The 25,891-nt window shown below is 45.2% G+C and overlaps 3 protein-coding genes across 3 annotated transcripts in view; all 3 read right to left on the bottom strand.

Moving 5' to 3' along the window:
* LOC306968139 (uncharacterized protein) overlaps nt 1–25,891 on the bottom strand; it is a gene marked incomplete at its 3' end in the record, with an annotated part of 87,910 nt that overhangs the window by 55,192 nt on the left and 6,827 nt on the right. The gene's annotated exons all lie outside the window — the stretch shown is intronic.
* On the bottom strand, nt 1,386–19,285 carry LOC306972965 (uncharacterized protein). The gene is made up of 10 exons (XM_079569728.1): nt 19,086–19,285; nt 18,926–19,006; nt 17,644–17,773; nt 11,390–11,454; nt 10,163–10,176; nt 9,457–9,898; nt 9,018–9,255; nt 5,937–6,235; nt 2,258–2,710; nt 1,386–1,757 (listed from the first exon to the last, which is right to left on the bottom strand). Exons 1-10 carry the CDS (start codon nt 19,221–19,223, stop codon nt 1,491–1,493), a joined length of 2,127 nt encoding a protein of 708 aa, XP_079425854.1. The 5' UTR covers nt 19,224–19,285; the 3' UTR covers nt 1,386–1,490.
* Nucleotides 20,904–25,836, bottom strand: LOC306974121 (uncharacterized protein). The gene is made up of 3 exons (XM_079571265.1): nt 25,605–25,836; nt 22,362–22,593; nt 20,904–22,282 (listed from the first exon to the last, which is right to left on the bottom strand). The coding sequence occupies exons 1-3, from the start codon at nt 25,707–25,709 to the stop codon at nt 21,018–21,020; spliced, it is 1,602 nt and encodes a 533-aa protein (XP_079427391.1). The 5' UTR covers nt 25,710–25,836; the 3' UTR covers nt 20,904–21,017.

The raw sequence follows: 25,891 nt of genomic DNA, 5'->3' as shown, positions 1-25,891 counted from the left end.
TTGTTGCAGATTTTGGGATTTATGTAGTCTAGTGAGTTAGGGTCATTAGACTCCATTAGACCCCACTAATTTTGGGGTGGAATCCATGGGGTTTAGATGATTCTGAGTTAGCCCAGGATGTAGACTCAGAGTTTCTATTTTTGCCAGATTTAGTCCTTTAGACTTTTTTCCCCCTGCATTGATTTTATAAGTTTTTTAATAAACGGCACCTTCTGCTGTTGCTCCAATTTTGACATGTCTCTGTCTTCATTCGGTGAGTGTTGCTGTCCTACTGATTGTGATGTTTATTGAAAACTCTTAGCATTTCCTCTGCACTTCCTGGAAGACGCTGGAATGCCCAATTAACATGTTGACATTCTAATGCAAGCAAACATTTTGGTGATGGTTTTCAAAAATCCAGCTTCCCCCGGTAAGCCTTGACCCTGCACGGTCAGGTCTTGTGTGTTAGATTCTCCGGGCTGGAGCTGTTGTGGCTTTGGCCGAGGCGCCTGGACCTAGCACGGTTCGGAGCAGAGTCAGAGCTGATATGACGCTCAGTATGGCCTTATCTGAGAGATCTCCACACATGCCATGCACTCAGAACATGTTTCATCACTCAGAGCAGGGTGTACATCAAAATGACACTAGAAACATGGACAATTAGTGTTAAATGCATCCTCAGATGGCACTTTAGCTTTAGGTGACACACATTTAATAGATTTAATAGTAAGAATAATTTCCTGTTAAACTGATAACTGTAAAGTGATTAAATGCAGTCCGTATGCAGACTGTTTCCATCCCACTTCAGGAAGCTGTCCTTGTTACTCAGTTGCACTGAATAAAGGATCACTGGTGCTGCAAGGTACACAAAATACTTTTTCCTCTTCTCTGTTTGGCCCATGTGTGGGAGAAGTAACCCACTTATTCATTTTTGACTTGTACAAGAGTGAAAAACCAGTGGAAGCATTTTTTGGTGTGTTTTTCACACTGTGCTGCATTTTACTGGTTAATTTAATTAGGGACAAGCAATCAAGCCCACGTTACATATTACAACATTTTAGCTGAGGCCAATTCTCAAAGTCCGTCCCTGTCCTGGAGATTGGATTAAAAATGCAATGAACAAATAAACCCCATTTTTTTGTAATGACCTGCATTTCTTATTTTCCCAACAAACATGAGATAAATGAGAACAAGCAAATGGCTCTTCCAAGTAAGAAAGAGAAGCAATGAACGCCCAAAGTTCTATCAGAGGTGCAGATGTTGGAGAAAATCTTCAAGAGAGCAGCATCGCACACTCAGGTAGCTGATGTCCAAGATATGCGCATTTAGTTGACAATTCAGCAGTGCCCTCTTCAGATTATTTATCTCTTTTTGGAACCACAGCACATGTAGATCAAATCCACTGCTTTTTAAAATTTTGTTCACTAATTTCTATCAAAATAGTTGTGTACAAAAACATTCTTAGGCCCACAGTAATCAAAGTGAACGAGGCACCAGTCTGGAGTGAGAGGTCAGACAGGGCGGCACTTGTGCTCCTTTAAGTTGCGGCGGTCGGAGAAGCCCTTGCCGCAGTGGTCACACATGTAGGGCTTGTGTCCCGTGTGGGTGCGCAGGTGGGCCTTCAGGCTGCAGCTCTGGTTGAAGCTGCGTCCGCACACCTGGCAGCTGTAGGGCTTCTCCCCGGTGTGGACGAGCTGGTGCCGGTGAACGTTGCCGGGGTTACTGAAGCTCTTTCCACATGTGCTACAGGTGTAAGGCTTCTCCCCAGAGTGCACTGCCTGCAAACAAGCACACACAGACACATACACAGTTGAATTAGTCAACTGTCAAAAACAAACATGGACGTCTTTAGGATTTTGACTGGATTGCATTTTTTCTTAAAAAACAACATGCAGAAAAAAGAATCTACCAAATGGAGCTTGCATCATTAGCGGAACGGCTTTTGCTCTCATTTTCTACACTTCATTTAAATTTGAAGAAAACAGATTGCTCAAGTAGACACACATTAAGTGGATAATCTTGTTTAATAATAATAATACATTACTAATATTGCACTTTATAGTTCAAAGAAACGTCAAAGTTTCTTTGAACTAGTAAAACGTGCTTACATTTTACTAATGTTAGTTGTGGTTATTACAGTAGGTAGTTGTAGTTCAATGTTCCCCTCGTACCCTTTGTACCCGTGCCCTCACGGGTACTTCCCTGCCTGATGGTAGGCGAGGGACCGTACCTGATGGTAGGCGAGGGACTGTACCTGATGGTAGGCGAGGGACCGTACCTGATGGTAAGTGAGGGTGGTCTGATGAGCGAAGCTGCGCCCGCAGACAGTGCAATGGAAAGGCCTCGTCTCACTGTCTTTGCTGTGATTATGGATGTGGATCTTGAGGTAGGTTGAGGACTGGAAGCTTTTGTTGCAGATGTGACAAACGTGAGGTCTCGCCCCAGTGTGCTCCTTCTGGTGGCTGCGCAGTTCGGAGAGAGAGCAGAGCTGCTGTTCACATCGCACACAGGTGCAGGGCAGAGAGTGGCTCATCAGGTGGTCCTGCATAGACTCCCGGGACTCTGAAGCTCCACAGGCCACACACGTGACAGAGCAGTCCCACGCCATGTCAAAGTCATGGGTCATTTGGTGCGACCGAAGCGTGTTCTTTTGGGTATAAGCCTTTCCGCAGTGGCACTTGTAGGGCTTCACTCCAGTGTGGGTGAGACGATGGGCCTGCAGTGTCACGTTCTGCTCCACAATCAGATATCATTGGGAAAGCAATTAACAAAGACATCTTTATTTAAGAGGCAATGAGTCAACTACACATTGTGATCCCAATACACCAGTGTAAAGTCTCCTACCCCAATACACCAGTGTAAAGTCTCCTACCCCGATACACCTGTGTAAAGCCTCTTACCCTGACACACCTGTGTAAAGCCTCTTACCCTGACACACCTGTGTAAAGCCTCTTACCCTAACACACCTGTGTAAAGCCTCTTACCCTAACACACCTCTGTAAAGCCTCCGCCCCTGACACACCTGTGTAAAGGTGCGTACACACCAAACGCGCGTCCACGCCCCATCTGCCTCTCGTTGGACGCCAAACAACGGCGCTTCACATACTTCATACTCGCGACAAACGCCTGTTTGCTGGCGCGTGAAGGAGGCGTGTCTGGCCACCGATTGTTGAGGGCGCACTCACACTTGACATCCGAACCTGCCACTCTCCAGCTCGTTTGAGGAAAGGCCTGGATGCCCCGAACGGCCCGCGCTCACACTTACACAAACGAACCGAGTGGCCGAGCACGAGGAGTTGTTTACAAGTGTACGTGAGCAGCAGCAGCGCAACATAATGCGAAAGAAAAAAAAACTATACAGCTGCGTGAAATAATGTCTACTATGAGCCCTGTCAAATCTCTTCACTCCACTTTTCTTTGCATTTTACTACAGTTTAACAAAAAGGGCTATGGTGAATATAATAGTCCATTTTAATAAAGCAGAGAAATAGAGAAGTGCGCGTCCCTCTGTCCCGCTCGGACACAGGGCGGGAGAAGCGCAGCCTCTCCCGTAAAGTCAGCCCGAGACGTGCGTGAAGCGGCCAGGGCGTCGGGGTGAGCGGTCGGGGAGACGAGCGGTTTGTGGCCCGGGGTCCGGGGAGCCGCCCGGGAGAGAAGCGGTCGGGGAGCGAGGCAGCCGCTGCTCTGTTTAATAAATACAGCCTTTTCTCACTGTTTTACGTTACAAATGCACCCGCCCATACAACAGCCTCTTGTATCCGTGCGTGTGCGCAAACACGAGCAACCGAGCCGCGCTCTGGCCCACCTCTAAGCGGGACAAAGTCCAGAACCGAGTCCGACTCGGGCATGGTTTGTTGCAGGTAACAGGTGACGCCTGAGCCCAGTCAGCATCCCTGATTGGTTAACAAGGCATAAATGAACGCACGTGTGGATTGGATTACTTGAGTGCATGAAGCAGTGGGCGCGGCCTCCCTGTTCGCTCACCGCGCTGTTCTCCGTGGCTTTCACGCGCGTCCTTCCTCATCCGCTCGCGTTTGCTACGCTTAATACCCGCGGACAGCTTTGCTTGCATTTCGGAGCGCGTTGAAGCGCCTCTACATAGGGTTAACATGGAAGCTGGAGGCGTGGACGCTTTTGGTGTGTACGCACCTTTAAGCCTCCGCCCCTGACACACCTGTGTAAAGCCTCTTACCCTGACACACCTGTGTAAAGCCTCTTACCCTAACACACCTCTGTAAAGCCTCTTACCCTAACACACCTGTGTAAAACCTCCGCCCCTGACACCTGTGTAAAACCTCCGCCCCTGACACACCTGTGTAAAGCCTCCGCCCCTGACACACCTGTGTAAAGCCTCTTACCCTGACACACCTGTGTATTAAAGCCTCCGCCCCTGACACACCTGTGTATTAAAGCCTCCGCCCCTGACACACCTGTGTATTAAAGCCTCCGCCCCTGACACACCTGTGTAAAGCCTCTGCCCCTGACACACCTGTGTAAAGCCTCTGCCCCTGACACACCTGTGTAAAACCTCCGTCCCTGACACACCTGTGTAAAGCCTCTGCCCCTGACACACCTGTGTAAAGCCTCTGCCCCTGACACACCTGTGTAAAACCTCCGTCCCTGACACACCTGTGTAAAGCCTCTGCCCCTGACACACCTGTGTAAAGCCTCTGCCCCTGACACCTGTGTAAAACCTCCGTCCCTGACACACCTGTGTAAAGCCTCCGCCCCTGACACCCGTGTAAAGCCTCCGTCCCTGACACACCTGTGTAAAGGCTCCGCCCCTGACACCTGTGTAAAGCCTCCGTCCCTGACATACCTGTGTAAAGCCTCCGCCCCTGACACCTGTGTAAAGCCTCCGTCCCTGACACACCTGTGTAAAGCCTCCGCCCCTGACACCTGTGTAAAGCCTCCGCCCCGACACCTGTGTAAAGCCTCCGCCCCTGACACCCGTGTAAAGCCTCCGTCCCTGACACACCTGTGTAAAGGCTCCGCCCCTGACACCTGTGTAAAGCCTCCGCCCCTGACACCCGTGTAAAGCCTCCGTCCCTGACACACCTGTGTAAAGCCTCCGTCCCTGACACACCTGTGTAAAGCCTCCGTCCCTGACACACCTGTGTAAAGCCTCCGCCCCTGACACACCTGTGTAAAGCCTCCGTCCCTGACACCTGTGTAAAGCCTCCGTCCCTGACACACCTGTGTAAAGCCTCCGTCCCTGACACACCTGTGTAAAGCCTCCGCCCCTGACACCTGTGTAAAGCCTCCGCCCCTGACACCTGTGTAAAGCCTCCGCCCCTGACACCTGTGTAAAGCCTCCGCCCCTGACACCTGTGTAAAGCCTCCGCCCCTGACACCTGTGTAAAGCCTCCGCCCCTGACACACCTGTGTAAAGCCTCCGCCCCTGACACACCTGTGTAAAGCCTCCGCCCCTGACACACCTGTGTAAAGCCTCCGCCCCTGACACACCTGTGTAAAGCCTCTGCCCCTGACACACCTGTGTAAAGCCTCCGCCCCTGACACCTGTGTAAAGCCTCCGCCCCTGACACACCTGTGTAAAGCCTCCGCCCCTGACACCTGTGTAAAGCCTCCGCCCCTGACACACCTGTGTAAAGCCTCCGCCCCTGACACACCTGTGTAAAGCCTCTGCCCCTGACACACCTGTGTAAAGCCTCCGCCCCTGACACACCTGTGTAAAGCCTCCGCCCCTGACACACCTGTGTAAAGCCTCTGCCCCTGACACACCTGTGTAAAGCCTCTGCCCCTGACACACCTGTGTAAAGCCTCCGCCCCTGACACACCTGTGTAAAGCCTTCGCCCCTGACACACCTGTGTAAAGCCTCTGCCCCTGACACACCTGTGTAAAGCCTCTGCCCCTGACACCTGTGTAAAGCCTCTGCCCCTGACACACCTGTGTAAAGTCTCTGTAGGTATCTGATACACAGTGTACAGTCACATACCTGGATGAAGCCCTTGCCGCAGTAGTCACAAATGTAGGGCTTCTCTCCTGTGTGAAGGAAGATATGGCGCTTCAGGTTGCCAGTGTTGCGGAAAGCCTTGTCACAGTACTGACACTTGTATGGCTTGTTTTGTGTGTGGACGGCTTTGTGCCTGTTCAGGTGGTTTCTGAGATAGAAGGACTTCCCGCAGGTGTCACAGGTGAAGGAGCGCACGCTGCTGTGGAGGCGCTGGTGAGTTGTCAGGCTCTCTTTACGGATGAAGCCCTTTCCGCACACGTCACAGAGGTACGGCTTCACCCCTGCCAATCACAGACCATCAATGACACAACAACCTGATAAACCTTTATGTAATCAAGAACATAGAGCTCCCATTCATGTGGAACAAACAAAAGTTGAGTAATGATACTTGAAGTTTTGGTATGGATCAGTGGCTTCGGGAGAGATAATAATAATTGTTACCATTTCGTTTCGATTCAGTACGAAGAGCTTCTTTTCTTACTGCTTAGCAACTTGCCCAATACCATTTTGTTAGAGCAAAATGGAACATCAATTTGGCTAACAGAAATGTGTTTAAAACCTGTGCAGAAAACACTAGGAATGACTATATAGAGCACCAATGCTAGTTGGGATATCCCGATCCGATATTCAGTATCTGTATCAGTAGCCGGTCCAGGCATTCTGAGAGCATCTGGTTGGATCGGATTCATTGACTGGATCTGGTCCGACCAAAAGGCTCTGGCCTGCAGGTTTACCGCAGCTCTACTAATGCTCAGCTACAGACGCAAAACGGCAGCAGCTTTTAACTCACAGAGGACTTTGCGAGCCGCTAAAAACAAAGTGGCCAAGAAAGATCCTAGTTTCCTTTGCAGTACTGTCATTTAGTCTTTGCAGAGGAGTCAGACTCCAGCAGACTCCAATCCAACAGCGGAGAATAGAGCACACTTGTAGGTACTAGTGATGCGGTTCAGGTCGTGTCGGGTCATGAAACTGTCCTTTGACCCACCGGGCGGGTTGGGGCGGGTCAAAAAATGCAGGTTGCGTACACTCTTTGCCGCCGTACGTGCATTCATTGAATACAGTCACAACTTATTTCGTCATCGTTCGAGCATGTTTTGATGTAAATATGTGTCGGATTTTCATAAAACAAGCAGCGTTTTGCAGCTTGTGAACCAGATAACGCGTTTATGGAGCTCAATGTCTCCTATTGTCCACCCTATGAAAGCCTGTGAGTGTGTTCGCGTTACCTCCGCTGTCTGCCCCTCTCCTGATCCCAGTGCACAGGAGGGAGAGCGAGTATGAGGGGATGACACGCCCGGACGGTTCTTTTCAAGCACCTTTTTGGACGGAATGAGAGCTGTGGTCATTTCAGACGGATCATATTTGTATCGTGTCATTTTGAATGGTTGCGGGCGCAGGGCAGGTTATAAAAATAGAAACAACATTGTGGGGCGGGCCAGTGCGGGTAGAACCTGCGCTAAATATGGGCCCCACGGGCTGAAAAAAGCCCAGCACTAGTAGGTACCCACTTTATACATAATAATTAGCCATGTGTTCATATAACCTGGCTAACACCAGGCTGCTGTGTGCGCTCGAATTATTTCGAACTGCACAACAGCCTGGGGACCATGGCCAAATCTCCGGTGGATTTGGGAACCAATCACAGAGCGAGGAGGGACGGCAAGACGATGACGCGCTATTCGATATACGGAAGCTTGTAGTTTATTTACGGATAATTTAAAAAAAAGTTTATTTACGGATCCAACATGACAGCAGCAGACACGATGGTATTTTTTGATCAAGCTTTAGACCTTGTTCTAAATAATTTAGCTCAAAAGTTTACAGCGGGTACGTCATACGTCATCTCATACGATGATATGATTGGCTGGGGCTACGTGCAGACGCATGAGACTTTTTTTTTTTTTTTTCGTATCGCCCAATAAACGACTATGGACGATCGTAAACCACACCTCTCCTACGAGAAAATGAATTGGTGGTCCCCAGACTAAATATCACTTGTGATTTTAGTCTGGTGTTAGCCAGGCTAGTGTTCATATACAATAGACTTGAAAAATACCTTTAGAGCAGATAGAGCCGAAACAATATTATCTGCTGCTTTGCCATTGTTCTTGAAAGAGCCTCAAATGGTAAAATTCTAAAACTGGAAAATTTCCATTTTAAACTTAATATTACTCAACTCTACTTTCTAAATTAAACATAATGTACATGCTTATAAAAGCATCGGCCTGTAATAGACTTTGTAATAATAATGATAAATTGTAGATCTATGGCATATAGTAATTACACAAAGGATATAATATATATGAAAATAAAATTTATATTATATAATAATATAACATAATATAATAAGAAAAGACTATATCAGATCGGTATCAGCCAGCATGAAGTGTTATAAAAAATTGGATCAGGACTTCCCTAATTGCTACCCTTCAGTGTTAGAAATATAAGAGCGTATTCCTCTCGGTCCTTCGTGTCTTTACAATCCGGTCTGCCTCAGGTGTGTGTATAGTGTGAAAACCATTGTGGCATCAAAAGGCTGCAAAGAATGATAGTGAGAAAGATGAAGCTGAGGCACTTTGGGAAGCGGCCCTAGTCAAATCCAATCTGAGTGCAGCAACGAAAGGCCAAGCCAACTTTTTTTCTGCTGTTAACGGTATATCTGATTTGAGAGTATTATCTGCTGTTCCAACTTAAATAGGCTAAAACAGTGTGTGTACTCCCCCCTCATGGCTAAATAGTATATCTAAACCTCTTTTTTGTAAAAGCAGAACTCCGAAGTGTAGGTTTTCTGTATTACATCCATAAATGCAGCACGAATGCGCACCGTGGCGAGAGATTTTTCCATGTGTATCTGACTCTGTTCCCAGTGTTTCTCAGCGGCAATTTCAATTTCATTAGGGCTTGATTTTTTATCTGTTCAAAACTTTGCTAATACCACTATATAGTTTTCTGCACAAACCCTGATAAGGGACAAAGCTTGTGTGATATTCTGTGCCTGGGACTCTCAGCCCTGCTCTCTGGTTGTCCAGAAGAAAGAGACCATTAAAGTTGTTGCTCCCTCACCAGTGTGCACAAGCATGTGGAAATCCAAGCTCTTCTGTCTGTAGAAAACCTTTGCGCACACCGAGCAGCTGAGGGGCTCCATGGGTTCAGAGAGTACTTTAGACTTCGAGCCCCTCCGTCTTCTGGCAGCCCTCTCCACAGAAGCATTCCTCACCTTCTGCACAAGCCTGCTAATGTAGGCGGTCTGTTTGCCAATGTAGGCCAGGTGAGCGTTCACTGGCTCCACTGCTGATTCAAACTGAAATACAGAGGATTAGGTTTAGTTTCTTTACAATCTCAAACACATTTTGATCATTATCTGACCGTTGGTTGATTAGAAAAATCTATATTGATAGTGGTGTCAAAATTATAGTGTGTGGACAAGATTTTTGTTAAAATAACAAAAATCTGTTCTTTCGTGTGTGGTGTGATCTGATGTGGCAACAGGTGCAATTCTGACCTGCTCATCCATGAACCCGTCTGCGTCAGCTGGGCCATCCACTGGCTGGTCGTTCTGCTGGTCGTTCTGCTGGTCGTTCTGCTGGTCGAGCTGCTCGTCGTGCTGCTCGTCGTGCTGCTCGTCGTGCTGCTCGTCGCGCTGCTCGTCGCGCTGCTCGTCGCGCTGCTCGTCGCGCTGCTCGTCGCGCTGCTCGTCGCGCTGCTCGTCGCGCTGCTCGTCGTGCTGCTCGTCAATATTGTTGTTGATCAGCTCATTAAGCTGCTGTTTGTCCTGCTCAGTACTCAGTTTATGGCCCCCCTCTCTCTCCAAGAGCCAGTCTGGGCCATCCTGCTCCACTTCCTCGTCCTGTGCCGTGACCCTTTGGACTCCGCCCTGAGAGGGACACAAAAATTCAATAAGGTTTTTCGATCGATATGAGAGAAAAAAAAACTCGATTCGTTTTCTATATCGTCCAGGTTTACTGATGTTTACGGACGCTTTGAAACTTCAGGGGCCTTTGTGAATTGAACTAGAGAAGGCTCCGTGACCATGCTGTAGGAATGTTTTTGTAGCTTGCTCTCCAGTACCAGGCATCGGAGGGAACTTTCAAAGAGCACTGGTTTGAGCAACTAATTGTAGAACGTTGGCCTAACCGTTATTGATGGACAATAACCACTAGCTTTCTTGTAATTAAGTTGTTTATTTACTTAGCATGAGGACTGCTTACTTGTCGAGATTTTCCTAATTGTATGGAGCCAGTTTACATGAAAACTTAAGAGCAAGTCACTGAACTCCAAATGTTTATGTGATGAACTGAGAAGAATGCATGCATTGCTAGTATTGGTGCTGAGTAATACAGATGTAGCGTCCACTTCTAACTCTATGAAACACTGCGCTAACGTGGGAATGAGTAAAATATCCATATATCTATATAGTGAATGTGTGCACTACTGGTTCTGTTTATAACAGACAGTAATATGTAAGTTTTGGTGCCAGTGTGACTGTGGAAGAAAATGTGTAGATCTTTTTTTTACTGTTTTTTTAATTTTTTTATTATAGTGGTTGAATTTTCAAGCCTGTCATATTGTTTTTGTGGCTGAAGGTCCTTCCTACAATCCAACAATATTTTTTTTTCGTGCGTGTTTTTCTCCACTTTTGGATGCCTTTGGGAAGAGAAGGTTGGGACCATGGCTCATGTGTGCAAGAGGAGAGGGCTTTGAGCTTTGTGACGGTCTTCGTTTTTCATGTGGATAGGCCCGGGAAGTGCGGAGTGTTTTTGTGTGTGTGTGTGTGTCTTTCGCTGTACTGATGTTATGCTGGGCAACCCGTGAATAAATATATTATTTAAAAACAAAAAACTTTAAAGGTCTGGCAAAAATGCTGGTGTTACGGGGTCCTTGTTGCAACTGAAATGCAGGGATCCTGCACTCTGGATACTGCCTGTATTTGAAAAAATAGTTTTTAAGTTGTATTAAAAAAAAAAAAAGCACTGGTTTGTATAAAGTGATAGAGTGCAATTTACATAAATCATGAATATGCAACATCAGACATGTATTCATATCATATTCATATAAATTGTGTTTTATTGTTTGAAAAGACAGATTTTCTAAACTAAACTTGACATTGTGACTTGTGTTACAAAGTTTTGACATTGTAGTTGGTGGTCAACAGATCGATTACTTGTAAGGCTATTCAGTTAACAAAATACCACCAACTATTAATAAAACACTTTCCTTTTTAAGCACCACACATTCAATGACAGATCAAACACAGCAGCTACTTTTGGCTTTGAGTGAAACATTTGATGTGTGGTGACTGGCTCGTAAGTCTTCATTTACAATTGGCTCTATATAATTAGGAGAATCTGGATAAGTGAGCAGTCCTATAGCTGTCAGCAGAAATAAACAACTTCATTACAAGAATCAATAATAAAGAATTGATAAAAAGCACTTGCCTTCCTGGACTTCCAGTGTCTGAAGAAGGGCATGCGTTTGAGGGCCGTGTCACAGATCACCACCACTGCAGAGGACACACACTTTAGCACAGGGAGCATCACCAAAGTCAGCATTCAAAGCAGTCCGAAAGTCTTCGAGCATTATCGCATTCTAGTTTGCAGTTCATATCATTTTAAAGGTCTTATATCATGCAAAATCGACATTTTGGGGCTTTTAACCATGTTGTTATACTATTTCCTTATCAAAAACACTCCCAGAGTGGTTTTTGGCTTCATTCATGCAGCTCTCAGTAATCCTCCTGAATCCTGCTCTGAGCAGCTGCTCCGCCCTCTGCTGGTGAACGACTGACCTGCTCAGTTGTGTCGTCACATGTAATGTCTTAATTCTGTGCTTAGGGCCTGATTTTAATTTGTAAACCAGCTTTTTTGTTATTTCTGTTGTAAGTAGGGATGCACCGATACCACTTTTTCTAAAACCGATACGAGTACTTGGATTTAAGTACTCGCCAATACCGAATACCGATACGAGTACAAGGCATTTTCTTCAACATTCTTACTTTTTTCACAGCAGATTGTTTTGTAAATTAGTAAATTTACTCATGTACATTTCCTTAAGTAAAGTAGGTGACACATTTAAGAACAGTTATATTAGAATTTATTTATTTATTTTTATTTCACTCAATATAATTTTTAATTTTTATTGCACTGTCCATCATAGACAGAACAGCCCATGTCCAAAAGCTCCCAATGCCTGTGCTTTATTCATTTATGTGTTTTAATTTAACAATAGTACTGAGATGTTACTTAAATGGTCTCTTTCGTCTTTACTTCAGCTCCTGTAGATTTTCTCATGTGTTTGTAGCAACTTAGCGAGTAACTACAGCGTTTTCATTGTTCTGCTGCAGCTCATTTTGGCTCAATATAAACATGCTGTATGTCTTTAATTTGGATTTTCTGAGGATTTTTTAGTCTCTGGGTTAGTTTTTCAGATGAATAAACCCCTGGGCATAAAACAGCGCCATAATGGCCAAAACTGCTAGCCACGAGTTAGCAACGTTAGCCTGTATGTTGTAAACACTGCAGACTCCACGCTGCAGCACTAACAACATTTAGCATTTAGCATTCAGCACAGACTCTGATTTAGAGAGCGCAGTCTGTAATAAAGTCAGCTCTATGTGGATTGTTGTATTTCCACTAAAGTATTCTCCAGTTTGTGGCTTCTTCTCTCCTCAGCTGAGAGCTGCGCCTCGTAGGTGCGCTGCCCGCCACGTCAAATGGTATCGGTTTCTGGTATCGGGACCTCATGAATGAGTAGGGGTATGAGTACAAGCATGTGGTATCGGCCCGATACCCGACACAAATAAAGGAAAAAGAAAAAAAAAAAAGGATGTGCCCGAGGTGCTTCCAGGTCAGCTGGGGCCAAAACAAACACATCCCCTGAGCGTCTGAACAGATCAGTCATGTTTGCGCTGCAGCTGAAGATGGAGCTCGTTACCTACTCTGGACACACCTGTTCTTTTTGCTTACTTAACGATAATGTCACGGAGAAAGAGAAGCGCGTTTGGCTACGAGGACTTTATTCAACCTTCCTAAAGAAGAGGCCACTCGTCAGAAGTTGTTTTTTCTCTGGGATTCAGCGACTATCACCAAAATATTGTTTTTCTGTGACTGTCTCTGATGGATGTTTGGTGAACCTTCACCAGAATCAAAGTGGATTAACTTTAATAACCAACGCGAGTTCCATAAATGTAAACAGCGATGGACCAGAGTGGTGAATTTATCAAAACGCGTGTTAGCTTGTGTGTTAGCCATTTATGAAGCTGTGTTGCAGATGTCAACTCCTTATAAGTGCACCGTGAAGTAACTTCACTTATTGCTGTTTACTTGTATTACGGTAAAGTTGTATGTGCGGAGAGAGGGGGCGGAGTTAACTGAATCGAAGCGTTGTGTCCATAGTGGTAGAGGTACAATATATCATATAAATGCCTATTCTTAACTTTGGAAAGGCTAAAATATGAACCAATGTCAATGCCTTTAAGAAACGGGACACAATAGAAATGTTAGCAAAGTTCCACACAGTCCTGTTTTTAGCAAAAGTGTCCGTGAAATACAAACACTGAATATGGAACGATTAATATATACATAAATCCTTCCAACGTTAAGTGATGACATATTTCTGAACAAAGTTGCGCTAATATAATAATCAAACATTGGACAGTCTTCACAGGCATTTTTGGGATTGTTGTGTGCTACAATGCCTGATTTCATGGCCAATTTCCTGCTTAACACATTGAGTGCCGTGCTGTTTTTGGGATTTAGCTATTGAGTGCCAACAATCCAGACCATTTTTTATGATATTTGTAGCACCACAGCGTATTCTATGTTATAGACTATATAGACTACTATAGTGCTATGGACACATGCTATGGCTCGTTTGAAAGATGAGACTCTAAGCTCTCAGTAGGTGAAGACGGTTTAATTCGACATGCCTCAGTTCCTGAGAAATCCTAAGTAAACAGAGGCTAGTTTTTTTTTATATAATGCGTGTTTTATGAAACACAACTGTGGCTTTGGCTGAATTAAGCAAAGAACATCGACTACTGGGGCATGGTCATTTCTGCCACGTTGTGATTAAATGTCCAGATTGTGACTTTTCACAAGTTGTAGATCTTCATTTATTTGATAAAATATGAATCATAAAAAAAGTGAAGCATGTCCCCCCACCTCCTTCACGCTCTCATCCACTCAGCTGTGCAGTGGGCTCAGCAAACAGGCACTGCTGTGAGGCAGGCTCTGACTCCACACAAATCTGACCAAATAGAGCCATGAATAAGAATCAGAGGAGAGCACACAAAAAGACGAATGTTATTTCGCTCATCGACATTGAGCTTCGATGCAACAGTGAGTTTAAGTTTGCACAGTAAATAAAGCACCAGCCCCTCACACAAACGCCACTGCTTCACGGGGGAACAGGAACCAAACTGCTGATTTATCCAGTGTAAGTTAAACGCTGTCCTGAGAGAAAGAGTGAATAGCAATGTTCTCTGTGTAGGTGCCAACAAGCAGCACGTGCGCCCGCCCCCCGCACCACCTCCCTCCCCTCCCAGCGCTGCAGGAACAAGTATAATCATATTTTATATCCAATAGTCTAAACCTATAGCTTAGATTTTTATTTGAGATTATACTGACAGTAATAAAAAAAATGTACACAAAAAAAAGAAAAAAAAAACTCTTCCTCATCCTTCGCGGGCGGTCTCTTCTTCCTCCAAGCTCGGGTCCTCTACAGTCGGCCTGGGAGCTTGAGGGTTCTGCGCAGTATCTTTGCTGTTCCTAGAACTGCACTTTTCTGGACCGAGATGTCTGATGTATTTCCTGGGATCTGCTGGAGCCACTCCTCCAGTTTGGGGGTCACTGCCCCGAGTGCCCCAACGACCACGGGCACCACTGATGCCTTCACCCTCCAGGTTTTCTCCAGCTCTTCTCTGAGCCCCTGGTATGTCTCTAGTTTCACGTGTTCCTTTTTCCTGATATTGAAGTCGCTTGGTATTGCTATGTCGACCACAACAGCTTTCCTCTGCTCTTTGTCCACCACCACAATGTCCGGTTGGTTCGCCATTACCATTCTGTCCGTCTGTACTTGGAACCACCTTTGTAGGTGTTTCCCACTTTGACCTTGGGGTTTCCAGCCCATACTCTGCACAGATGTTCCTGTACACTATACCAGCCACTTGGTTATGGCGCTCCATGTAAGCTTTCCCTGCAGCATCTTACACCCTGCAGTTATGTAAAGCTGGATTGTCTCATTGGCCTCTTAGCACAGTCTACACCTGGGGTCTTGTCTGGTGTGATAGATCTGGGCCTCTATTGCTCTGGTGCTCAAGGCCTGCTCCTGTGCAGCCATGATGAGCCTCTGTGCTGTCCTTTAGTCCGGCTCTGTCTAGCCATTGGTAGGATTTCTGAATATCAGCCACTTCAGTTATGTTTGGGTGGTACCTGCCGTGTAGGGGCTTGTCCTCCCATGACGGGACCTCCAGCACCTCATCTTCTGTTCCCCATTGTCTGAGACATTCACTGAGCACGTCATCTGTTGGAGCCTTGTCCTTGATGTACTTATGGATCTTGGATGTTTCATCCTGGATAGTGGCTCTCACACTCACTAGTCCTCGGCCTCCTTCCTTACGGCTAGCGTACAGTCTCAGGGTGCTGGATTTGGGGTGGAACCCTCCGTGCATGGTTAGGCGCTTTCGTGTCTTAACATCTGTGGTCTGTATCTCATCCTTTGGCAGCTTATTATTCCTGCAGGGTATCTGATTACTGGCAGGGCGTAGCTGTTTATTGCCCGGGACTTGTTCTTGCCATTGAGCTGCTTCTTAGGACCTGCCTTACTCGTTGGAGGTATTTGGCCGTAGCCGCTTTCCTTGTCACCTCTTCGAGGTTGCCATTTGCTTGTGGGATTCCGAGGTACTTGTAACTGTCCTCAACGTCTGCTATTGTTCCTTCTGGGAGTGAGACCCCTTCTGTGTGGACTACCTTCCCTCTCTTAGTCACCATCCGACCGCACTTCTCTAGTCCGAATGACATTCCAATGTCTGCACTGTATATCCGGGTGGTCTGGATCAGTAAGTCGATGTCTCGCTCATTCTTAGCGTACAGCTTGATGTCATCCATGTAGAGGAGGTGACTGATGGTGGCCCCGTTCCTGAGTCGGGATCCATACCCAGTCTTGTTGATTATTTGGCTGAGGGGGTTCAGACCTATGCAGAACAGCAGTGGGGACAGGGCGTCTCCTTGGAATATGCCACATTTGATGGAGACTTGTACAAGTGGCTTGCCATTGGCTTCAAGGGTGGTTTTCCACAACCTCATCGAGTTTGCAATGAAGGCTCTTAGAGTCCTGTTGATGTTGTATAGCTCCAGGCATTCAATAAACCGGCCCTAAAATCTTACCTCTACTTATACCTGATATTATCCTGCCAGTGGAATGAAATTGGGTTTTATCCTCCTTCAGTAAATTAGACAATACATTACAGTAGACATTTGAGAGGAAAAAACTGATTTGAAATCCTGGATGTCTTTTAACTTCTTGAATCTAAACCAGGAGAAATCCCCAGCAGCTCTGGCCTTCAGTTGACCTGTGCTTTTTAAATGACTTTGTAAAAAAAAGTTGGGACAAATTTGTGTGTCAAAATGGATTTAACTAAGCATGAAAGCTGTTTAAACAAGCTGTTTTCAGTCACTTTTTAAAATACATATTTTTTTCTCTTGCCTTTGAAAATGTTTGTTCTTGATTATGTATATATTTTTTGTATACAGCAATTTTGCCAAGCTGTAAAGTTTTTAAGTGCTTTAAAAATAAAGTTGGTATGGTTACTAATTATAAAACCTTTTATTCGCTCAAGAACTAGCAGGCAGCTAGCGTTATTGTGATAACGGTCCTGAAAAACAACCCTGAAACTTGCTCTTAAAACTCTTCCCAGTCAAGTATTGGAATGTTTGAAATTAGTTTGTAAAGTTTGGACTGAGTTTGGACCAAATCTAACAAACAAACAAAACCGATTGCTCAATTTTGAATATATAGTTAAGTGAGCCAATCTAAAATTACTATTCAAGATTGTTAATAATGTGGCACCTCCACCACTAAAAACGTTTGTCCAATTAACATCTGATCAGAGTCAGAACAACAAGGTCAACAGTCAATGGCCAATGTACCAAAACGAAAAACTGCATTAGGACAATCGGCATTTTCTTTTAAAACTATCTCAGAATGGAACAAAATTCCTACTGCACTAAAACTATGCAAAGACATAAAACAATTTTGCCTGGGTGTGAAACAACATTTTCTGGGAAATCAAACATGTCAGCATTAAAGAAAACAACAACAGCAACAACTAAATGTGACATCTGAGAAGGGTAGGGGTGGGTATAGACTATAGAGGAACAAGTTTTCCCTTTAATAAAATGTACTTTTTAAAAATTGTATATAAATGTAAATACTGTCTGTAAATATCATGAACTGTATTTTATTATGCTTTTTGTAGTGTTTTGTAATTGTCTGTCTCGGGGACTGCAGATGGAAATGAGCTCCAAGAGCTAAAGTCTGGTACAAAGCATATTAATCATATGTTAATTAATGCTCCTGTACATGTCCCTGTCAAATAAATAAAATAAAATAAAATAGATTAGTGCCTTAAATTGAGATGGCTCAGCGCTACAGGAGCGCGGCTGAAGCATGTGGCAAACAGTCTCATTCTAACCTCTACGGCACTGCTCGCTGGAGGGCCGACAGCTCTGCAGTCCATTGGGCTTCTCCTGGCTCTCCAGGACCAGCCGGAGGTCACTCTCTGTGGTCTCCAACCTCCTGCGCAGCTCCTCCACCTCACCCACCTGCACCACCAAACACAACTGTCAGAGAACAAGCCAGGGGGTCATGTTTTGGCCTGGAATCATGGGGAGAGAGCTGGTCAGCCCCTTTAGGCTCCCTGAAGGTGTGAGAATTACCACTGAAAAGTAATCAGGTAAAGACAAAGCAACAATTATAAATCAGACTATTTCCTGTGGTACATATTTGGTTGCATATCCTTTGTAGTCAGCCTGAAGTCTAGAAGGCACAGACGTCACCAGACGCTGGGTTTCATCCCTGATGCTCTCCCAGGCCTCTACTGTTAATGTGTTCTTGGGGCATTTTCCCTTCAGTTTGTTCTTCAACAAGTGAAATGCTGCTCAGCTGGATTCATGTCAGGTGATTAAATAAACATTTCACTTCAAATCAGAATCAGAATAGTTTTTATTGCCATTGTTTGAGAACAGGTTCACATTTTTTCTCGGTTCAGACGTTCAGACGTCCCCCTCCTCCCCTGACCTCAACCCTACTGAAAACCTTTTGAGCATCAACAAGCAAAACATCTATGAGGGTGGGAGGCAGTTTTCATTCAAACAGCAGCTCTGGGAGGATATTCTGTCCAAAAACTCACAAGTTTAATGGATTTAAGAATTTTGAAGCTTTTGATTGAAATAGATGTTGATTTCAGTAAATATGATCTCCTAATGCTGCAAATTCAACAGACGACATTTTGAAAAAATACTGTTATTATTGGGAGTTTTTTTTCCAATCACATTAACTGTTAAAGACTTGAAAATGAAGCTGACTCTCATTTGCATTTACAATTTAGAAAATCTGACAAAAATATAATTAGCGTAATAATTTAGAAAGTGGCACATTGTTCATAGTTCCTGGTGTCTGAAGAAAAATGTTTGGGTGAGTAATATTCTATTAAGTGTAAGAAATTAATGTCATCCTTGCCTTACATCCTTTTATGAAGTTATCTCCTTAACATAATGCAACAGTAAAGACTATTGTGATGAAACAGCAACGGGAGAAGCGGGAGCCATAGGACAGACAGGGTTGACATGGCAACACAGCAGATTTATACGAAGAAATGATGATGAACCTGTGGTTGAAAACTCCACAGGGGGTGCATACACATGATGTCACAGTGTTCAGCGGTGATAGATGCCCCTCTTTAGTTAGTTCAGTACCTTAGCCTCTTGGAACAGTTGGCAGAGTTTCTCCACTGCGTCCTGAGCCAGAGCCGCCATGATGAGACTTAAATGGAACACCTGGAGGCAAACAGACACCAGAAAGACATCAGTGACAACTGTCCGGTCCTTGGCACAGATCTCCCCCGAGCTTCCTCACCTTCTGGTCCACAGGCTGGGCCTCGGCTGTGCTCACGCTGCCCCCGGCGTGGCCGTCCACAACTTTGGACACTTCTGAGACCGCAGCGCTGACCATCATCTCCAGAATGTTGGCCACCTGAGCCTCTACGTCCGCCATTGTCAACCCAGCTGTAGGACTGCGTTTCCGGCTCACATGGAGGTCACCGTAAACCCCGCGGTGCTGTGGGTTTGTTTGTTTGTTTCCTTCCTCTTCTGGGTTTGTGATGGCAGCGGCGTGGCAACCAACGGCTCTGGTGCTTTACCGCCACCTAGTGTCAGGGCGGGGCGGCTCCGAAATGGGCCAATCCTAGATCTAAATAATGGACCACTTTGGTCTTTTAAAGTGATAGTATGTGCGTTTTCAAAGTGAGGAGAGATAGAATAAATTTTTAATTTTAACTAATATGTAAAAGAAATCAAACCATAGCCTACATTTAAACCTGGTTCGATCCATCATTCTGATTTCGTCACCAAAAACATAGGACATTTTTTTCTCTATTCACCCGCAACGTCTCACCTTCCTGCTTCTGTTTATTTCACTCTCAAAACACAGACCCTCATATTTAATATACTTGTTCCTGTCACTCAAAAGTTTTAGACCCCCCCCCTGACTTATTATGTAGTTATTTAAAAAAAAAAAGAAGATGAATTGGGCCTTTTTAGTCCTACACAATCATATTACAATCATTATATCCATTGAATCCAGTCAGAGGTGAGTTTATTGACCCGACAGGAGCTTTTCCTCTTCTTAACAAAGACGTGTATCTTGGATCAGGGGGTGATTTGTACACCAGCCATTAAATCAAGTCTAAACAGTACAAGGTTTAATGTGGAATGATACAAACACTTTTACTCTCCACTGAAGTCCCCTTGTCACATATAAGTTGTCCATGACCGAAATGAAGTCCATCCATGTTGGACTCAGTGATTCTCATTCTCAGTAGGTTGCGTTTATGTTAAGAACATTTTTCTTATGCTGAAAGTCCTTTCTACTGAGCAACATCACACTCGTGTTTTTGAAAATTGTCTCCATATTTGGACGCCTTTATGAGGAAAGGCACCTGGTCTGGAACACCCATTGTAGACTGCTACAGTGGGTGTTCCAGCTCATTTGACCATCGTTCAAATATTTTGGATTGATGTTCAAAACTATCTCTCTCAATTAATCATTTTAAAGGCCAAAGATGCCTGTATCTACTTCGATCAAAAAATGGATAAGTATCACTTACATAAAATGAATTGGGCTGACAAAAAACACACTTTAATGCTTTTCTTTCTTAACTTATATATTTCTACTATGAATTCAATTAAAAATAACAGGGCATGTGAAAATGCATATCCCAGAAAAGCATAATCTTAAACCTGGCTCCTCCCAATGTTTTTTGTATGGGTGTTGTTTTTGAAAAATTAATAAATTAAATATCTTCCTCTGGTAAGATGTTGTATCCCCTGGCACTGTTTCCTCTTTGCTGTTGTACTTATGTAATGTATTAATGAAAGAAAAAAAAGCCCTCAGATGCAGTGGTAAGAGGACACTCAGCTCTGTTTTGGAGGAGCCCACTCCCGAGGAAGGATCCTGGCAACTAAGAAACATCCACTAGCTTCAGTTTCCTCTTGTAGCTTCACAGTGACAGCAGCTAATGCTAATGCTAATGCTAATCTCACAGACACAGAGCAGAAGCATCAGCTGTCAGTCAAACATTTTTTGTGGAGATAGCTACAATGGGTGTTACACATTGTCCCCTGCTTGTATGCCGAGCGTCACAAGGCAACAATCCAACAGAGACAGAGATAAAACACAAAAATAACTCGCTCATGACTTATACAGATACTTATTTCATTTGTCATGGGTATACGACAATCCTCCAGGAGTTCTTATGGTTCTACAGTGTACACCTGTGTATCACATAGACTACTCCATCGGGTTGGTCCACAGCTCAGTGTTGAGTCCACAGCGGTGCTTCTTCATCAGGCGGGAGTCTGCGAAGCCCTGGCCACAGAATCTGCAGCAGAACGGCCTCTCTCCGGTGTGCACCTGCATGTGGAACTGCACGTGTGCGAGCTGACGGAAACGCACATGACACACCTCGCACTCGTACGGCTTGTGTCCTGTGTGGATGAGCAGATGTTTGTTGTAGTTGGCGTGAACTCGAAAGGCCTTCCCACACTGCTCACACTTGTGGGGTTTCTCCCCAGTGTGCTGCAATCTATGGCATTTGAGGGAGTGGTGGTTGATGAAGGATCTCTCACACATGTCGCACTCAAAGGGCCGCTCTCCAGAGTGCAGGCGCAAGTGGTAGTCATACGTGGCTTTGTAGAAGAAGGCTTTTTCACATAAGTGACACTCGTACTGCTTCTTCTTGAAGTGGACCAGCTGGTGTTTGAGCAGAGCACTGTTGTCCTCAAAGCAGCGGTGACAGGTCTTACAGCTAAAGGGAGTCAGGTCCACAGTGCTCCGGTCCGTCCGCACTATCACTCTGCGCTGTATGGCCCTGGCCAGACCTCTGGCTCGGCCCGCACCCCTCACGCCCCGTGCATTGCTCGGCTCATGGATCATTTTGTGTCTCTGGAGCTGGAAGTTGTAGAGGAAGGTGCGCCCACAGAGGTCACACATGGCGGTCTTGGGTGCTCCGTGGATGAGCATGTGAGCCTTGAGCTTGTTCTGGACAAAGCTCTGACCACAGATCTGGCACTTGTAGGGTCGCTCGCCGCTGTGGAGGCGCATGTGGCGCTTCAAATTCTGCTGAAAGGTGAAGCTGGCTCCACAGAGCTCACAGAGGATTCTTCTACCGCTGTGCACAGACTCATGTAACTGCAAAGACCTCTTCTGTTTGAAAACCTTGTTACACTGGGAGCACTTGAAGGGCTCCTCTCCAGTGTGGATGCGCTCGTGGCACTTGAGGGCAAATTTACTTCGAAAACTCTGTGTGCACTCTGAGCAGTGGTAAGGCTTCGTGTCACTGTGCACAGCTTGGTGGGCGCTCAGGTAGGACTTTTTCTTGAATGCTTTCCCGCAAGTGGGACATGAGAAGGATCTAGCAGCACTGTGTAGCCGCTTGTGGTTATTCAGGGAGACTTTGCTTTTGAACGTCTTGTCACAGATGTGGCACTTGAATGTGCTGAGGTCATCCTCAGCGTGGCCTGTTGAGTCCTCGTCCAGGCTTTGGACTGTTGCACCTGCAGAGACAGTGGGAGACGTCACTGTGGTTGATCTTTGGTGAAGGAGGATACTATATGATCTATCTTTTATGGTTACCTTTCTGTGGGCTTGGTGTCGTCCTCCGGTCAGTGCTCTTACTCTTCTTACTCTTACTCCTCCACTGAGTCCTTTTGTTCTGATTCTGTGGGTTGCTCTTCATCTGGCTCTCCATCAGCTCCAGTTGGCTCCTCAGGGCCCGGGTCTCACGCCTCAGGAACTGAACAAATATGTTGCTGATCTTTCTGGTTGCTTCTTGAGCCACCATAGTTACTATCATTCCTTCAGACTCCTGCAATGAGAAAAAAGAAAGAATTATTTCATGTTTTTTTATTCTTATGGGTAACACATAACAACAATATTATTTAGCCAACACAAATTGTGTCTCTCTAACTGTGTGGATATTTATTATACTGTACATCTCCACTGCATCACAACTCTGAACAGACACTCGTTATAGTTACTATTAGACTGCGAGTGTCCACAGTACTTTATTTTACCACAATAAGATGAAGAAGATAAAATAGAGATTGACAGACTACGTGAACAACACAAAATGTGCACGTTTTTTTGGAACCCACCTTCATCCTGAGAAGGGAGCTTATTGTGCCCAGTACTGATCCAGAACTGGACTTTCATTAGAAATGTTTGTTTCCTTTATTTGGCCTCAAACAAAGCTGAGGCTTACTTACAACTTGATTCATATACTCAAAATATTCAAAGTCAAGGTTTGCTCAGGTTTTAAAGACAGAACCATAAAGTAGTTGGAAAGCCACAGAATACCGGTAGTCTTGACCAGGAGTTCCCACACACCCTGAAAATCACTAGACTCAGGGGGGGAAAACGCGGGACCTCCCACTGTAAAATATAATTAGCATTTTCAGGGTTTGTTTGGACACTATATAGATGTTTGGCTTAATTTCACTAGAGTGGTGGGTTCTGGGACTGACTACTTCTCATCGGTCTTTTAAGCCTATTTCTTTATATGTTATTTAAAGCTGTAAATTAAAACATAGAATTCATTTGTTATTCAGGAGGCTCCAAGGAATCTTCAGTTGTATTTAAGGGGGCTGCAGCACTTTGTTCTTTGGTAACGACTGCAGTAGAGTATATTGTTCTCAAGCAAAAATACATTAAATTCAATGTCATAAATAAAAATATGAACATCTTATTTTGAAATCATCTCACAACCCCCAATTTGGGAACTACTGATTTAGATCATTCAAAGTCACACTACTACGTTAGACTAGACGAGAGCATATTACAGTAGATGAGATTAAACCGTAAAGTGTTATCGTAATGTCATTTGAAAGCATTCATTAGATCAAAGTGAAGGTCTTTTTTCCCTGATATGATGCCCATGCTGTCTGAAAAGGTCCCGGGACAACCGGCTCGTGTCAGCCTCTGAGCACACTGTTAACCCGCATCAAAACAAGAGCAGTATATTACATACAGCTAAACCGAGAGAATGAAAGGTAAAGAGAGCAATCGTCTCTGAGAGAATGGTCTGGACTGGCAGAAGCCCACTCCGCCATGTGTGTTCGCTGCGTTCGGCCGGTTTGCCTGAGCGATCTCCACTCGAAATAGTCTTTGGTTCCGCACGAGAGAAGAACAGATGAGAGGTTTTATCAGTAAACAGACAAATCCACAGGCCTGTTGCACTACAGTCTATGTGTGGCACTACAGTCTACGTGTGGCACTACAGTCTACGTGTGGCACTACAGTCTACGTGTGGCACTACAGTCCACGTGTGGCACTACAGTCCACGTGTGGCACTACAGTCTACGTGTGGCACTGCAGTCTACCTGTGGCACTGCAGTCTACGTGTGGCACTACAGTCCACGTGTGGCACTGCAGTCTACGTGTGGCACTGCAGTCTACGTGTGGCACTGCAGTCTACGTGTGGCACTGCAGTCCAAGTGTGGCACTGCAGTCTACGTGTGGCACTGCAGTCCAAGTGTGGCACTGCAGTCTACGTGTGGCACTACAGTCTACGTGTGGCACTGCAGTCCACGGCTGCGTCCGAAACCATCAAATTGTAGCCTCTAAGCACTAACATTAGCAACTAACTCCTTAACCTTTCATGGGTCGACTGTTAGACCTCTATGCAGTTAGTGAACTAGAGCTTCAGCTGCATTTGCACAATCCGTCCGTCCTTAAACAGGTGAAGGGGAAGTGACATCACCAACAGCTGCTTTTCTTCTTCTTTAAAGTTATTGGTGGAGTGCAGGCCAAACAAAAGTGCATGTCGCCCCCTACTGTACAGTGTCAACAACAACATAGTGTCCAAACAAAGACATTTAAGGAGAAAAAAAAATCCAAATGATCCATACATTTCCCTTTAGTGTTATTTTATTTCAACAGCTGTTTCATAAAGCTACAGTAGCAAATGATCCATGTGGCTTAAAGCAGTACTAAGTAACTCTTCCCCCTAGAGGCCATAAGCGCAACTGCAGGTGTAGTAGCAAGTTACGATTTTTCAGCTTATTAATTGTCTTGGAGAGTAAATACTACGCTGACAGGAAAGGCGAAGGGAGAGAGGGTTACTGTGCATCCAATTATACAATGGAAATATTTTTTTTCACTCAAACCTGGCTGTAAATACTGTTTAAAGTGACGTTAGCCCGCAGTTAGCTTTGCCCGTTAGCGTGTTAGCTTCTTCTTCGTGATTCCATTAGTGTGTATTGCTTTCTCCGCACCGGTGGCAGTCAAGTTGCAAACATGGTTTTCTGGTCAGAGACACCAGGGGGAGATGAAAGACCCTCCAATCATCCCATAAACACTTGTATTACCCCCACAGGGACTACGGGGAGGATTTATTAAGGTAAACACGTTACTTAGTACTGCTTTAAGTTTCTAGTAAATGAAAACAAAAGCATTTAATCCGTTTACTGAGTTTCCTCTTTAACACTGACATGTGACTGAGCTGTGGGGACGACAACATGGACTTATCACTTTTATAAAGTTTGGCTTGTGCAGAATCTTTATTTTTAATTATTTTTATTTTCATTATTAAATGTGCTCCTGTCAATCAACAGTGGTTGCACATACATCACTCGAGGGTGGAGCCGAGGGGGGTGGGGGATTGGCGCAGTGGCTTATGGGATGGCACATAGCTCCTAATCACTGGTTAGTTAGCATCAGAGGTCCCTATGCTAAAGTGGCCATGATAGTTAGCATCAACCTAACTGATTTACCAATTCGGAAGCATCTTGCCATGGCGGACGCTGACGCAAATCCGGTTTGGCGTAAGAGCTCTTAGCAATCTGCTCGTTTCGGAAGGAGTCTACGTGTGGCACTCACCTCTCCTGGAGCAGGGGCCAGCTGCAGAGCCGTGTGAATGGCGGTGTCTATCACGGCCCAGGTGGCGCTATAGAGCGCGTTATCCAGAACACTTCCCTTCATCATAATGCTGCTACAATAACTCTATTTATTTGCATCAGTAGAAATAGTTCGTCCGTTGCCATTTTGACACGGAAGTATCCTCTGGGGGCGGGGCCAGGGCCGGAAAGAGAACTGACCGTGGGGGCGTGACCAAACCTCATGGCTCAGTCTTGCTGGCCCCTGTATTCTATGGCCCCTGTGCGGAA

The sequence above is a fragment of the Gobius niger genome (assembly GCF_951799975.1).
Source record: "Gobius niger genome assembly, chromosome: 1".
Lineage (NCBI taxonomy): Eukaryota > Metazoa > Chordata > Actinopteri > Gobiiformes > Gobiidae > Gobius > Gobius niger.
The sequence above is the reverse complement of the archived record's forward strand: the minus strand, read 5'-3'. Positions and strand labels throughout refer to the sequence as shown.

Excerpts from the sequence above, each read along its gene's own strand:
- LOC306974121 (XM_079571265.1), bottom strand. The coding sequence starts at position 25,709 with ATGATGAAGGGAAGTGTTCTGGATAACGCGCTCTATAGCGCCACCTGG. Across the intron at positions 22,594-25,604 it reads TGGCCCCTGCTCCAGGAGAG|GAGTCTGAAGGAATGATAGT; the intron begins GTGAGTGCCACA and ends TTCTCATTGCAG. Across the intron at positions 22,283-22,361 it reads GACACCAAGCCCACAGAAAG|GTGCAACAGTCCAAAGCCTG; the intron begins GTAACCATAAAA and ends CTGTCTCTGCAG.
- LOC306972965 (XM_079569728.1), bottom strand. The coding sequence starts at position 19,223 with ATGGCGGACGTAGAGGCTCAGGTGGCCAACATTCTGGAGATGATGGTC. Across the intron at positions 6,236-9,017 it reads CCACATGCTTGTGCACACTG|GGGTGAAGCCGTACCTCTGT; the intron begins GTGAGGGAGCAA and ends TGTGATTGGCAG. Across the intron at positions 2,711-5,936 it reads GCGGCAAGGGCTTCATCCAG|AACGTGACACTGCAGGCCCA; the intron begins GTATGTGACTGT and ends ATTGTGGAGCAG.